A 15,558-nucleotide genomic window follows, 5' to 3' on the forward strand; every position below is an offset into this window, starting at 1 on the left:
ATAGTAGCTCACGGCCTCTCCCTCTGCATCTCCTGTTCCTCTTAGCGGTTATCAGTATGGTTCATTTGGGGGCTGAGCCTAGCTCTGACCCACTCCCAGTCCCCCAGACCCCAGAAAGTGACATCAGATAGGGGGCTTGTCACCTTCAAGAGAAGGGCAGTAAACAACTACTCCCAAACATCGAGCCCTTGCTGTGAGTCAAACACTGTGCTGAGCACTTCACATGCAATATCCCATTTCATCCTCCCAAATGAGATAGGTGGTAGTCCTGTTTTGTAGATGGAGAAACTGAGGCTGGGAGAGCTTGGTCCTTTGCCAGGGTCACAGAGCTAGTAAGAGATAGAGCTGGGATGCAGACGTCTGCTGTCTGACTACAACACCAAGGCTTTCTGTTGCTCTAAATCCCTCCACCCCGTCTTCTCTTTGTCTGTGGAATTCTAGGAAGTAAGTGTTGGTTCTGTTTCTCATCAGCAGAGCCTGGTGCTCCCCATGGAGCAGAGTCTCAGGGCATTTGCTCATCATCCCCAGAGACAAAGCTTGGGTGTGGGGAGCCTCATCTCAGGGTCCAGGCTGTCCAGAACCAGCTGGAAATCAGAGGATTTCTGGCTCCTCTCCCCGCCACGTGGAAATGTCATTTGCAGTCAGTCGTCTGCAGTCGGAGAGTTGCCTTTTAGGTGCAGTGAGTCAAAAGACCACATGGAAGTACTTTAGCCTGAGCCGGCACTGGAGAAGCCCTGGCTCTTGGCCACGAATGGAGGCAGGTCCAATAATGCTAAGCTCTCAATATGCGTGTTGCCAAGAAGTGATAGAGGTTTGGAGACTGACCAGCTCCTCTAGCTCATGCCCAAGGCCTTACACCATGCTGGGCACGTGGGTTCTCAGCAAACCTTGTGCCTGTCCTCTGTGAGAGAAAGGCCCTGGGTCCAGTGGGCTGAGCACCTTGGTAAGGATATGCTCTGTGTTCTTGCTATCGTGGGGGAGGGGCCTAAATCAGGGGACCAGGGGCCCTTGAGGCTGTATGCAAGTTTGCTGCTGTGTGCAAAGAGGTGCCATAGCTGTCTCTGCATTTTCAGAGGCACACAAGACCCAGAAATGACCAAAACCCCTACTCTCCAAGACACTGCAGCAAGAATCAGAGACTGAGTCATTCAGCATGTCCAGAGTTACAAAATCACCACTGGGAGAAGTGGGTAGTAGATGGGCCAAGCTGGTGCGAGTGTGTGAGGATGGGGAGTGGGCGCAGGGGCCAGGCTGGCTCCCAGAGCAGAGTGGGGCTCCTCCCGCCTCCATTCCTTGCCTCCCTGCCTGACCACACAGGCTGCAGAGAGCAGGGTCTCCTTCGGCCTTCAGGGAAGATGGCCTCCCCCAGCGTCATCTGTGAACCTCATCTCCAGGGCTTCCTCTCTAGGTGGGGTTGCCCCTTCTCTGAGCTCCAATTTCCCCAACAGCCTTGGGTCATATATCTTCTCCTCCTTTCTCCTGGCTGCTTTATAGCTTGCTGGAAACACCTTCCCTTAGCACTTCGAAATGTATCACTTGAAAGCATCATAACGTTAACCAATGTGATTCTTTTTTAATTTGAAGGGGCTTATTTCTCCGAATGGCTTTCCTGATCTTATAGAAGGGCATGCTCCCTAATATTAAACTTTTTCTTTAAAAAGAGCAAAAAATGACTCACATCTGTTTGATATTTAATTCAAATTGAATGGCAAGACAGGAACAAAATTACACTGCAAGAGGCCATAAAGTGTGATGTTTAAAAGAGCCAAGCATACCAAACTTACAATCCCAGAAAATTTGAAATGACAAAGGATCCAGGGGCCACGGCTTGGGCAGTGGGGCATCTCCTGCCCAGAAGCTGGAGGGTAAGTGGCCAAGCTGGGAGGAGCGGGGTGGAAGAGGGCTCACTTTGCACCGGAGGATTTTGTAGGGGCTGGTTTCCAGCCACATGTAAGTTTGGGGTCTGAAATCTAAACCTCCAGCAGGGTCCTCGTCCCTTATGAATTCAATGCCAGTCACTCTGGGTGATGGGGGGCTGCCTGGGCCCCCGAGGGACTCTGGGTAATGTTGCACACACAGCCTGGGTGGCCACGCAGGTATGCCCAGCTCTCAGTGTCCAGGAGGCCTCAGGGTTTGGCCACAGCTCAGAGGATTGAGTTTAAAGTCCCCTGCTTACTGCTAATCAGTTTACCAGAGACACCAACATCCTGGCTGTGTCCAGGAGGGCAGAGGAATACGGTAGGGCCCAGAAAGCTGCATTTTTCTCCAACCTTGTGAGAGCGAAGCTGGCCTCTAAGTGCTGGTCAATGGCTCAAGGTCTGATGAACTGTTACTGGCTCCCAAGCTCTAGAAGAAGTGGTCTCAGGAAAGAAGCAAGGATGACCTCTTATCCCATATTCCCTGTTGTGCTGAGTTTTAAAGGAGCACAGTGATTAAGCACTTGGTTGCCAAACTGAAAGGTCAGCAGTTCAAATGCATCAGTCACTCCGAGGGAGAAAGATGTGGCAGTCTGCTTCCGTAGAGATTACAGCCTTGGAAACCCTGTGGGAGCAGTTCTATTCTGTCATATAGGGTCGCTATGAGTCAGAATTGACTTGACAGCAACGGGCTAAGTTTTAGGCTAGAAGATTAACTCCAGTCCACCAGCACAAGCACTCCAATTGTGAGCCACATCTGGTGATGGCTTTTAGACCTCCACTGGGCACTGACAATTGGGCTCTGCATCCCAAACAGAGCCAGAGCTGCGGGTTGCCTGAGGGATGCCCCCACCAAGTGTGGACAGATGGAGGGGGAGGGGTGAAGAGAAAGGATTTAGAGCAAATTCAATGCTGCCTCCGCCAGTTACCAGCTGTTTGACTTTGGGCACACTCCTCTAATCCCTAGTTTCCTCTGCTGTAACATGGGATAGCTTAACAACCTCAGAAGGTTATTTGGAATATCTAATATGATAAAGGGAGCCATGGTGGCATAGTGGTTAAGAGCTCAGCTGCTAACCAAAAGGTCAGCAGTTCGAATCCACCAGCGGCTCCTTGGAAACCCTATGGGACAGTTCTACTCTGTCCTATGGGGTTGCTATGAGTCAGAATCAATTCAATGGCAACAGGCTTTGGTTTAATATGATATACATATGCAAATTAACCTTTGGATAGCAAAATAGTGTACCAATTTCTTAAATTGGTTACTTTCTCTTCTCCAGGGCTTCATTCCGAAGGCATTTTCACATCAGTTATTTTATTTCTCCGGCCCTTGCTTGGGCACAAGGGCTGGAACGTTTTCTGTACAGTGGGGTACTAGAGCTGTCTCGTACTTTCTTGCAATAGCAAGCCATTGTTAAAAATTAAATTATATAAACTTATAGCCTCCTAAATTATATTAAATATAAAGTTAATACTCAAAAATCATTGCTTCCTGATTGTTTTACTTCAATTTACTCTATGTTGTCAAAGCTATTTACGTAGGTTGTATCTGTTTGGTAGAAATGCTACCTAATGGTGTACTCACTGTGCACCTCTTTCCAACTCCACATTCAGTAATGTCACCTTGATACCTTGAAACTGGCCATTTACTGCAGTTTTACACAAATAACATGCTCCTTCTACATTCGTTTGCCAACCACACCCTCCCACCACGAGGTATTTTCATATGCACTGCTATGACTTTTTTTTTTTTTTTTACAGCATAGAGGCACTTACAAAAATACTTCAAGGTGGGAGGGTGCGTGTTGGCAAACAAATGTAGAAGGTGTGCATCATGTGCATAAAAATATGGAATGCCGTGGAAGTGGGCAAACGTTATAAATCAGACCTCTCTCCCAACTCAGAGAGCCGGTTGTTAACCATTTACCAGTCCATCACTGATTGTGGAGATTGCAAAGTGAGCTGAGCTTTTGGTGACTTTTTGAGTATCACAGGGCATCAGGCCAAGCTGATATGTCTTCGTTTCTACCCCGTGCTTTCTTCACCAGACTCAGCTATTCCAGCATGCTGGGGAACTTGTGGCCAGGGCACATGACAGTTCGTTATCCAGAGCACCCTGGCCTCCTCAGAACACTTTCCTACTATTCCTCTAAGGAGGTTCCTCCTCTGCTTCTGTTTTCCCCTGAGCTGAGCCCAAAGTCCACTCTGTTTTGTAAAGAATGCTGAGAATCTCAAGTGGTGTATTTTCTCTTTCTTTAACTGAGGAGCAAAATTCACAGTTCCTAATTACTGTGTGATTTTCTACTCAGCGTTTTACCTGGGGTGCTTGACAGAACCCAGAGGCAGGCGTGTGCGTGCGTGTGTGGTGTGTGTAGCCTGTGCGTGTGTTGGGGGCAGGGACAGAATGGGGAAGGAGAAGTCAGACCACATGAGGCTTTCCTGATGTTTCAACTTGAAATCTGCACAGGAACCACAGACCCTGCAGGCCCAGGGGAAGAGGAACTTAAAACTGACAAGTGGAGCCCCCTGGTTATTAGGTTCTCCCCTTGGCCTCTAACGAGTGTTCACAGGGCACCGTGGCTTCCTGGGTAATGAAGGCCAGCACTGGTTCTGGACGCTTCTGACACTGAACATCCAGCCTGCCTGCTTCCAATACTCCCGGAGGCACATCTCCAAGTTTGGGAGCTCTGTACCTCGGGCATCTGTTTCTGAGCAGTGAAGGACTGGGTGGGTGGTCATGCTGCACCAAGGAAACAGGACCCAGCTGGGATCTGTACCCAACTCCTAGGCCAGCACAGCCAGCAAGCTTGGCAACAGATAGTGGAGGCATGAGGGGGTGTGGAGCCCTGCTGGAATTTGTCATTGGCTCCTGGGCTTAGGGTCCTGTGGATACGATGGTTCCATTCACTAAGCAAAGCCACTCGCTCTGGCCACTTCTCACCCACGGGCAGAGGGGGTAGTCTTTTAAGATGCATTTTAAGCTTTTAACCAGCAGTTCCCAAAAGGTCTATTTGCACACCACTCAAATTCTCCAGGCCACTGTTCTGTCATTTAGTCGACGTGTACAGGACAGACTCTGCTGGGGAAGGTGCAAGTCAGCACCTCTAATGGGCCTGGCACAGTGCACGGCACGCAGCACGTATTCAGAACACGCCTCCCACCCGAGGAAACACCTGAACATTTCCTCTGAGGGTTTCAGCACTAGCTTGGAGCTAGGAGGGAGAGTGCCCCTCTTCATGAGAGAAATCGGCCTTTGGGGATGGGTGGTGGTTAATGTTAATGGCTGATATTTATTGAGCTTTTACGAGGTGCATGTGCCAAGTTCTTTACATATGTTGTGTCTTTCAGTCTTTACAGAGGTGAGGTAGGTACTGATATTATCCCCATCTGATGGGTGAGGTAAGGGAGGCCTGGGAGCTGAAGGACATTTCCAGGGACAGTAAGTGGAGGGGAGAGGGGATTTGCATCTGCACCCTCCTAAGTCCAGTGTCTCTGTTCTACTGCCCTGCCTCCAGGTGGTGGGGTTCAAAGCAAGGCATCCTGGCTGGGATGTGTGTATACCAGGCCAGCCCACACCTGGTGTTTGGCCCTCCTCTTTCCTTTCTTTTAGGTGCTGAAGGTCACATAGGTTAAGGTGATGAGGCATAGGGGAGGGATCTGTGTTTGACCATCACCTTCAGGAACCCCCTCGGGGGGCAGTGGAGGACTTTGCACTGTGGCCCCCTTCTCTTTCCTTTCTGTGGGCCACCCCAGGGCCCTAGGCAGGGGGTGTGCTCACTGTGCTGGCCATCTGTGTTTGCCCTCAACTCATCACCCTCTCTCCCCTCCCCTGATCTGTGCTGCTGGGCAGTGGATCCCTGCAGACTGCATTTCCCAGGCTTCCTTGGCAAGTGGCTTCTGGGTGGCTTCAGCCAATGAGAATCATTGATGGGAGAGCAGAGGGAGGGAAAGAGGAGAAGCCAGGATATTTCTCCAGTTTTCTGAGTGTCTCAGGTGGAGTCTCTGTAGCTCCAGTTCTTCCTGGGACAGCCTCTCCCTCCGAGGCCCGGCTTTCACAGGGAGCCTCCATAGTACTGGTAGCCCTGTGCTGATCAGCTCCAGTGCGCTGGCTCTGGTAACACCTCTTCCTGTAATTGCTCCTTGAGCCCTGGGGGAGGGGCGGGAAGGGTGGGGTGTCCAACAGTGCTAGCAACTTCCTGCTGTTGCTAATCTCTGGATAGCTTCACCATCTCATTTGGCTTCTTAGAGATTCTATGACCTGTGTACCCAATTCCCTGAATTAAAATTTTGGAGTTCTTCGAGTGGTTTTTGTTTTCCCACTGGATCCTGACTGATATGTCCTCCTAAACAGGCTGGCTTAATAAGGTCCATGTTCCCAGCCCCACAGCAGCAAGCTCTCAGGAAGAATGACATCATTACATCACCTGATCCCTGAGAGAAGCAATTATGGAAACCCCATGGCTGGCTGTCTGGCTTAGCTCTCACTCTGAAGGGCCCTGTCTCTGCTTTATTCTGAAAACCTCCAACTCCTACCCCCTACCTACACATCTTTAAAGGAAAGCAAGACAGACATCTCAGCCAGGGCTCTTTCCAGCAGTTAGAATGCTTGGCTCAGAGCCTGCGTCTTCATGATGGCTTTGCTTGGTACCTGTTACACGTAAGCTGTGTTTGGTAACACATAGAGGAGATCAAAGACAAAACAGAGAGAAACATGGCTCTCCAGAAACTTCAGATCCGATGGGTCTCCTCTTATTCCCGGACTATGATTTGACTCTGATTCGAATCTACCATTTCTCAGACTCTTTCCTGGTGATTCCCAGTGTTTTGAGCTGCACGCCTTAACTCCGCATGTGAAATTGTTTCCATTCAGAGCGTCATCCTTCTCCTGAGTACTCAGTCCCAAGAAGGCAGGGACCAAGGCTGCTCAGCTCTCAGTTGTAACTACGTCTTCCTCACTGGTGTGGGTCTTTCATGATATCTGTTCTCCCGAAGAACTAGCAAGATCCATGAGGGAGGGATATGGCCTAGTTGTGTTCGCTGTGGTACTCCAGAGCCTGGCACAGCACCTGGCATGCAGTAGGTGCCTAATACATACTTACCAGCCCCAGTTTGTAGCCCCATCTGAGGGAGCTGATTGGAGCTCCCAGGAGCCACAAGAAGTGGGCGTTATGGGAACATTTGCCCCCAAAAACAAAAGGCAGAGGAACTTGTAGCAGCTCAGGAGCACTGGCATCCTTGCCAGAGGGCACATTTCTGTGGAGCAAGCCCTCTTGCTGAATGACACCTCCAAGCCCTTTCGACTCATGTACCTGAAGATGAAAATAATTGAACTCTTCTGTCGGGGATCACCTGGCTCCCCACATCCCCTCACTTAGGATGCTGTGATCCCACTGGGGCGTGGGATTGGAAAACAAAGGTAAATGGGAGCAATTTATTCCTGGATCATTTTTTCCCCCCAGAAGGATTAAGGCTGCCTCAGCCATAAAGAGTTTACAAACTCTAAAGAAAGATAATAACTTCCCTTCTCATGGCCCGGTCATGGGGAGGTAATGCATGTTTCCAATCAGCTGAGAATGTAACTCAAATGGTAGGTTTTATTTCACTTTAATCCGCCAGTGAGTTCACGTTAAAGGTAAGAAGACTCACAGCCCTGCGTTGCGAATAGAATTCATTATACTCAGCATTTCCACTTAAAGGCTGGGTTTGTTTACTCCTCCCTGCAAACCTCTGAGGGCCAGCTGAGGCAGGAGGGATTGGAGCCCAGGAATTCAGGTTAATCACCAAGCACCTAGTATCACCACAGTGAAGAGAAGCTGCAGGGCCTGAACAGTCCTGAAGATTCTTGGGGAGCAGCTAACTGTATAGAAGGAAGCGTGGCTACCTCAGTGACCATAGGACGCCACACGGTGGAAGCCAAGGAAGAGGAAACAAAACAGAGCCTTTGAGCTGAGCTCCTGGCAGAGTAGACAGAGTGGAAGGCGTGTCTCCCAGCTTGCAGCCCAGTCAGGAGTCGGGGTCAGGGTGGCAATGAACTGTCCATACTGCATGGGGCTTCCTTGCTTCTGCACACGTCTTTGCTGAGTACAGCCTGGCCACTCAGTGGGCTATTGTGGGAAGAACCAGTTCTCAGTTTCTGCTTTGGCTTTTCTGTTTAGACACAGGGCGATCTCGAATCAGCCACTTGACTAGGCTTTGTTTCACACATTCATAAAGTGATCAGCTATTTGATGAGGAAGGGAAATATTTCCCCTAATGGCCTACTAAACCAGTGGCTGATTCAGACTCATGGTGACCCCACGTGTGTCAGAGTAGAACTGTGCTCCACAGGGTTTTCAATGGCTGATTTTTCACAAGTAGATCACCAGGCCTTTGTTCCAAGGCACCGCTGGCTGAATTTGTACCTCCAACTTTTTGGTTGGCCATTGAGTGCATTAATTGTTTGCACTACCCAGGGACTTCTTACTGGTCTCCTATAAAACTTTTAATGCCTCTCCTTCTACTATGAAACTCATTCCTTCAGGTTAAGCAATTGCTATCGCCAATTCTTTGCTTGAAAATACAAATGCCTCCAGCAGGGTGACAGATTAGCTTCTTATACCCATTTACGTGGAGTCGATTCTGACTCACAGCAAACCTACTGGGTAGCGTAGAACTGCCCCATAGGGTTTCCAAGGCTGCCACAACTTTCTCCCTGGAGCAACTGGTGGGTTCAAACCTCCAACCTTTCAGTTAGCAGCTAAGTGCTTAACCACCCCACCACCAGGGCTCCTTAGCTTCTTATCACCAAAAAAAAACCCAAACCCGTCGCCTTTGAGCCAATTCCGACTCATAGTCACCCTATAGGACAGAGTAGAACTGCCCCATAGAGTTTCCAAGGAGCCGCTGGTGACTTTGAGCTGCCGAACTTTTGTTTAGTAGCCATAGCATTTAATTGCTACGCCACCAGGGTTTCCCCAGGGCTCCACAGCCCCTGGAAATCTCTTTACTAGGCCAGGCAACTCTGGTCTTATGGATGTGGTTGGAGTGTTGGGACAGGGAGGCAGGTGTGTTTGGGAAAGGGGTTTGTAGAGCTGGCTTCTATTGCATTGTGGGACAGCAGTCAAACCAGATCCTAGGACACTTGGTGGGCAGCAGGCCTGGACTCAGTCCAGTCAGCCCAGCCCTTGACTGCTGCTGTTCAGAGCCCCTCCTGGGGCCTCCTGGGAGTGCCTGTCCCCTTCTGTGCCTCTGTTGGAGGAAGGAAGTGCTGGCTGAGAGCTGTCTCTTGGTGACAGGGGCCCTGTCAAATTCATCACCCTCCTTCAACAGTCACCACAACAGAATCCCCAAAACCCAGGGTCTCGTTGAGTTTGGGCTATGAGAAACTTAAAAATTAGGCAACAGCACCAACCTTGTTCTGCCCCAGCCAGAAGATCTGGGCTGCCCCTCTGAGGCCTAGAGGAGACAAGAGGCTTTCACTTCTGCAGACTGTCTTCCTGAGGCTTCATGGCCTTCTCGCCACAGCTGGATGCCCGGCTTCCACCACTGCAGGCATTGGCCCTGACGTGGCTGGTGGTACAAGCCTGGCTCATGCTTCAGCACCACCAAGGTGACTGCTTCCTTGACCACCAATGCCTGTCTGTCTGTCCATCCATCTGCCCAGCTCTGTGATGGCCACTGGAGTCCAGCAGTGAAAAACTGGTGCTCATCTGTGTGGAGCTTGAGGTCTCAATGGGGAGAAGACTCGGGGGACCATGGCCCTATGTGCTCATGTCTTGAGTAGGAGGCCTGGACTCCTGAGCCGGGCTCCATCATTGAGCCTTCGTTCCTCTAGCTGCACCAGGACTGCAGCATTTTAATGTGTCTGCTGCACTTCCTCACCCGTGTCTGTGAGCCCCGTGCTGTGGCTGTTTACGGAGACTTAGCACGTCTCCCTTGACACACAGGCTCGAGGGGACAGAGTGTCTCACTTTCAGACGGCCTGGGAAGATTCACATTCTTGGGAAAGTAGAGGAATGTGAGGGCTAAATGCCTTAAAGGGCACGGGGGATGGTTTCTAAATTTCCAGACGTGGTTTCAGAGAATTGTAGTGCTCTGGGGTATATGCCTGAATGTAATTTATGTAGCTCCTTGTAGCAGGGTGTGTGTGTGTGTGTAAGCTGAGTCCCTGTGTCTACATACATTAAATTCATTCCACTCAATTGGACAATAACGTTGTTGTTGTTAGTTGCTGTCGAGTCAGCTCCGACTCATGGTAACCTTATATATGACAGAATGAAATGTTATCCAGTCCTGTACTGTCTTAGTCACCTAGTGCTGCTATAACAGAAATACCAGAAGTGGATGACTTTAACAAAGAGAAATTTATTCTCTCACAGTCCAGTAGGCTGGAAGTCCGAATTCAGGGTGCCGGCTCCAGGGGTAGGCTTTCTCTCTCTGTCAGCTCTGGAGGAAGGTCCTTGTGATGCATCAGTCTTCCCTTAGTCTGGGAGCATCTCAGCACAGGAACCTCAGATCCAAAGGACGCACTTTGCTCCCGGCACTTCTTTCTTGGTGGCATGAGGTCCCCCTGTCTCTCTGTTCACTTCTGTCTTTTACATTTTAAAAGAGAGTGGCTTAAGACACTATCTAATCTTGTAGACCTCATCAGTATAACTGCCACATCTCATTACATCACAGTGATAGGATTTACAACACCTAGGGAAATCACCTCAGATGACAAAATGGTGGACAGTCATACAGTACTGGGAATCATGACCTAGCCAAGGTGACAGATATTTTGGGGGACACAATTCCATCCATGACACGTGCCATCTTCATGATCACTGGTATGTTTGAGTCCATTGTTGTGGCTATTGTGTCAATCCACCTCATGGAAGGTTTCCCTCATTTTTGCCAGCCCTCCGCTTTACCAAACATGATGCCCTTTTCTAGCTATTATTGGTCTTTCCTGATGACAGGTCCAAAGTAAGTGACCTGGTCTTGCCCTCCTCATTTGCTGATCTTTATTGAGCATTTAACGTGTGCCAGGCACTGCCCTAGGTACTCTACATGTGGCACCTCATTTAACCTTCACAATAACTCCAAGGAGGTAGGTACTGTTACCTTTTCCATTTTCCAGAAGAAGAAGAGGCGGGGGGAGATTATGTCACTTGTCCAAGGTCACGGTGCTAGTAAGTGGTGCAGCAAGAATTCTAACCCAGGCGGTCTGACTCCAGAGCCCCAGCTTGTAACCACCACAGTGTGTTTGTGTGTGTGTGTTTGTGTGTACCTCTCAGCCACATGGGCCTCACTGTGTGTGGGATCTGAGAGAATGTAGAAGAGATTGTTGGGAGGAACTCACCAACTCGCTCAGACTGTCTCTGCAGGCAAAACAAAATTGTGTCAGCTCATAAACCAGGACCCTGAAGCCAACTGTTAGGAAAGAGTAAGGGTGCGTGTCATGGATCTAACGAGTGAAGTGGTTTTCTACTCAGGAAAATGGAGCAGAGGATGGAGCAGGGCTTTGTTGTCTTGGAAACTTGGTATGACGCATGGAGTAAGTTTCCTCTTGGAGAATCCAGCTGGGATTATTTGCATTTTGTGGGAGGAGAGAGAACCCTCCTGGATCTCACAGAGAACTGAAGGCCTTGAGAGGGGGCTAAGTGGCAGCAACTTGTCCTGAAGGTCCCCAGGTGGGTCAGGGGAGCAGCACCCTCAGGGTCTTGGGGTGCCCAGTCAGCTTCCTCTCTCTGAACTTTGGTATTCAGGTGCAGTGTTAGGCTGTGTCTTCTTAAGTTCTGTATGTGAGCTGCTGCTCTGGATGTAGAACTTGGGAGCACTTGGTCTGTGGAGGGATCATTGCTACATAGAGAATTTGTACGTGAAATATAAAAGCAGTCTCAAGTCAGTGGGTTTGGTTGGGCTAAACCACATGGGGCTTCTCCTCACCAGCCCTGACAATGTGTCCATGTGCTACAAACCCTGAATACTGGGCCTTTTGGTGCAAGGAACCTGACTGCCCACCAGGTCCGTGGCTAAAACAAGATCCTCAGGCAGGGAATTCCAGGGTATGGTAAACCCTTGGGCTCTGGAGCCATTCTGCTGTGGTTTGAGTCTTCCTTAGCTCCATGCAAGTGTCTGTGGTGAGCCGTTGGGTCTGTACCTACTGAATTCCCTCTTTCAGGTCACAGGATAGTAACTAACCTTTGAGTGCCTACTGTGTACTGGGCACCACACTAAGCACTCACAGTGTTGCCTTCTACAACCCTCACAGCAGCTCTAGTAGGTAGGTTCTGTTGTCTTACCTATTTTCCAGAAGAGGAACCGGAGGCAAAAGGTTAAGTCACTTGCCCCAGATAATACAAGTGTAACCTTGGGCAAGACACTTACCCTTTGTGAGCCTCAGTTTCTTCATCTATAAAATGTGGTGAATAATCTTGCTGATCTGGGTTGTTGCGAGAATTAATGGGCACCAAGAAGGTGACTGGTGGCTGCTCTAGTCTATAGATCACAGTGTGATCACATAATTGATTATGTAATTAGCTCCTGAATGCTTTGTCTTTCTTGAGTCCAGTGTAAGCTTCATGAAGGCAGCAATTGTGTCCACCTTGTCACTGCTGGTCCCTGGGGTTTTTCACAGCCTCTGCCACAATGTGGGTGCTTGGTTAAAGTCTGTTGAGTGAATGAGGGCGCTACTGCCATGCACATGGCGCCATGCACAACACTGGACAGCCATCTCCCCTTGCAGCCCTTGCCCTCTCTGCCTTGTGGCTATGACTTGAACGTGTGGCCTTCATTCCGTGTTGGAAGGGAAGCTTCCCAAGAAGGGGCAGGCCTGGGTCTTGCCCCCTGCTGTCTCCCCTGTGGAGAAGGCACACACACAAGCCTGAGAGTGAAGCTGAGCCTCCTTGTAGATGGCCCTGGGTACAAAAGGGTGTTTCTGCTTAGGTGGGAAAGGAAGAATGTTGGAAGCCTTGTTGGAGATGGTCCCTGTCCCCAAGATGTGAGCCAGTCTCTACCTTTTATCCTCTCCTTGTGGGGTCTAGGATTGTGATGACCCTCTGTGTTGTGTGTCTTTACCTCCATTACTTAGGTAAATACTGTTTCTGAACCACACTAGCCCCATCTCAGAGTGACATGGCTAGTGGCTGCCTGCACTCTGCTTCTCCTGTTCATTGAGAAAATTCTTCACCCTTGGCCTTGCTCCCTGCTAGTCTGCATATGGAAGGATCATTGGCATATGACCTACCCTGCGTGAAATAAGTGCTGAACTGCATTCTAACACACTCGTCTCACTTACTCCCTGAAATAGTCCCTGAAAGAGCCCATTGCCCTGGAAAACCACCCTGAAATCCTCTGCCCTCCGGTGAGGCAAGGCTTCGATCCAGAAGTACCAGGGAGTGGGGGAGCATGAGGATGAGAAAGATGACAGTGACCATGGATTTCCAGGCAGACCAGCTTGAGCTGCCCATCCCCAGAAAGCCCTGAGCTCCACCTACGTCCTTTCCAGAAACATGAGCCCCTGCCTTTCCAATTTCCTCTGACACCTCTCCCATGTTTCCCACCCCCAGCCTCTGCGTGACAACACCGTGTATACGCAGCCCATCTGGGGACCTGGGGATCCTACTGGGCATGCCAGCTTAATGAAATACTTGCAGTTTATTAAACACAGGCTTCCCTAAGCCCCAAGTGCCTGTGGGTATTTGAAAACCGAAGGTAACCTGGAGCTACCACAAACGTAATTGTTACATGTGTCCAGGCATTCCTGGTGCAACCTCAAACTCCAGCTCTTAAATGGCACACAAAATTAGCAACATAAAGTAACTCCTAGTCAAACAGGAGACGGAAATGTGGGGAAAGGCTGGGAGAGGCTCCCCGTACCCCCTTAAGGCCTCTAAAGTATATGAAGTTCCCGTTACCTTGTGTAGCTGTAACCACCAGGGCACTGTCCCCGTCAACCCCCCTCCCCCGCCCCCCCCTCCCCCCCCCCCGCCCAGTGTCGGCAGAACCTGCTCATTATGAGTGAGGCGGCCAGCGGGCCTCATCGTCAACCTTGCGTGATGTAGCTCGAATATTTCAGGTCTTGTTTCAGTAAAGGCTTGCTTATAGGCAGCGGTGACGCTACCAGAGTATGCTGTCTGGGGGCTCCCTCTGGAGCTGTGTTTCTGTTCTCCCTCCAGGGCTTGGCTGGGGAGAGCCGTCCCGAGTCTGAGAAGGGTCTTGGAGAAACCCCAGATGACCTGGAGTCCACTCCCCTGAACACAGGGGAGGCCGCTGCTGGAGGGGGGGTGCTTTCATATTCATCAGTCTCCTCAGCCTCAAGCCTGTAAATCAGGGCCAATGGGCTGAGATGGAAGTAGCAGACAAAGGCCTCGAGGGAGACGCCCCTCTCTATGTGGATCACCATCTGGACTCTGGAGAAGGTGACCCTGTTGATGGCTCTCAGGGGGACCTGCTCTAGGTACCCCTTGACCCACACGCAGCCCCTGTGGCTCAGGGCCTTGAGGCAGAAGGTCAACAGAGAGCTGCCCTTCTCCTGGTAGGGCTCCAGGGACAGGTGAAGGTGGGAGAGGAGGAGCGCTTCAGCTGGAGGTGGGAGTCTTGCCCCCGGCCAACCAGCAGTGGGCTGGTGTCATGCTGCAGCCTCCGTGTGATGTTGGTGAAGGCAGCCAGGCCTGTCATGGGGTGGTGCAGGCTCACCTGAAGGACCGTGATAGGCCTTTTCACGGAGAGAGCCTGGAAGGATGGAACACAGATACACAGCCTCACATGGGCCCTGGTGTACCTCTGCCACTCCCTGAGCAACTGTGTTTGCCCATCATGGCGACCGGGACCACCCCCAGTCAAACAGAGCCACATATTCACTGTGGGCCCAGTCATTCTGACCCAGCCAGGAGCAAGCCAGGGCCGGTGTCGATAAAGCCCATGTTGGGGTGGAGGGTCAGGCCCACTGGGTCTGGTCCCGGTTTTGTCTCTCCCATGCTCTGTGAGTAGGACATGCCACCCACCCTCTCTGAATTTTAGTTTTCTTTTCTATAATATAGATAAGTCTGTCCTTATTTATGCAAGGGACATACCTATATTACAGGAAAGAAATAGGACATCCAGCTTGTGGGGTGGGGTTTTGGTAGTCTTATTGAGACTTCTCTGGGTGGTGCAAACAGTTAAGTGCTCAACTACCAGTCGAAAGGTTGGCCGTTTGAAGCCACCAAGAGGCTCCTCTGGAGACAGGCCTGGCGATCCACTTTTGAAAGGTCATGGTCTTGAAAGCCCTCGGAGCAGTTCTACTCTGCACACATGGGGTCGCCATGAGTCAGAATCAACAGCAACTAACAACAACAACATTGTCATTTGGGGACAGTGTGGCCCTGCATATGGGAAGGGTAGGGCCAACAGGATACACCTTCCTTCCTCATATCTGACAGTCACACAACAAACAGTTGCTGAGCAGCTGCTCTAAGCCAGGCACTGAACTGGCTGCTGGGGATACCAAGCCGTTGCCCTCAAGGCCACCCAGTGGGTAGAAGAGAGAGGTACTTCTAGCACCAGAAGTTACAGAGAGGCATAGAAGGGGGAAGTCCAGCCTGGTCCGGGGAATCAGAAAGCCTGCCCAGAAACTGGAAGGATGAGTGATAACAACTAACACATTCCCCATGCTTACCATGGCCCAGGCCAGGCTAGG

At 50.5% G+C, this 15,558-nt stretch overlaps 1 protein-coding gene across 1 annotated transcript in view; it reads right to left on the minus strand.

The window, feature by feature from the left end:
* Positions 1–13,923: 13,923 nt before the first annotated feature.
* The window catches only part of TIFAB (TIFA inhibitor), an 85,532-nt gene continuing 83,897 nt past the window's right edge, over positions 13,924–15,558 (minus strand). Inside the window, 2 exon segments of the mRNA XM_049868642.1 lie at positions 13,924–14,450; positions 14,453–14,612. Coding sequence (XP_049724599.1) covers positions 13,924–14,450; positions 14,453–14,612 — 687 coding nt within the window.

This window comes from Elephas maximus, chromosome 2 (assembly GCF_024166365.1).
Source record: "Elephas maximus indicus isolate mEleMax1 chromosome 2, mEleMax1 primary haplotype, whole genome shotgun sequence".
NCBI classification, from domain to species: domain Eukaryota; kingdom Metazoa; phylum Chordata; class Mammalia; order Proboscidea; family Elephantidae; genus Elephas; species Elephas maximus.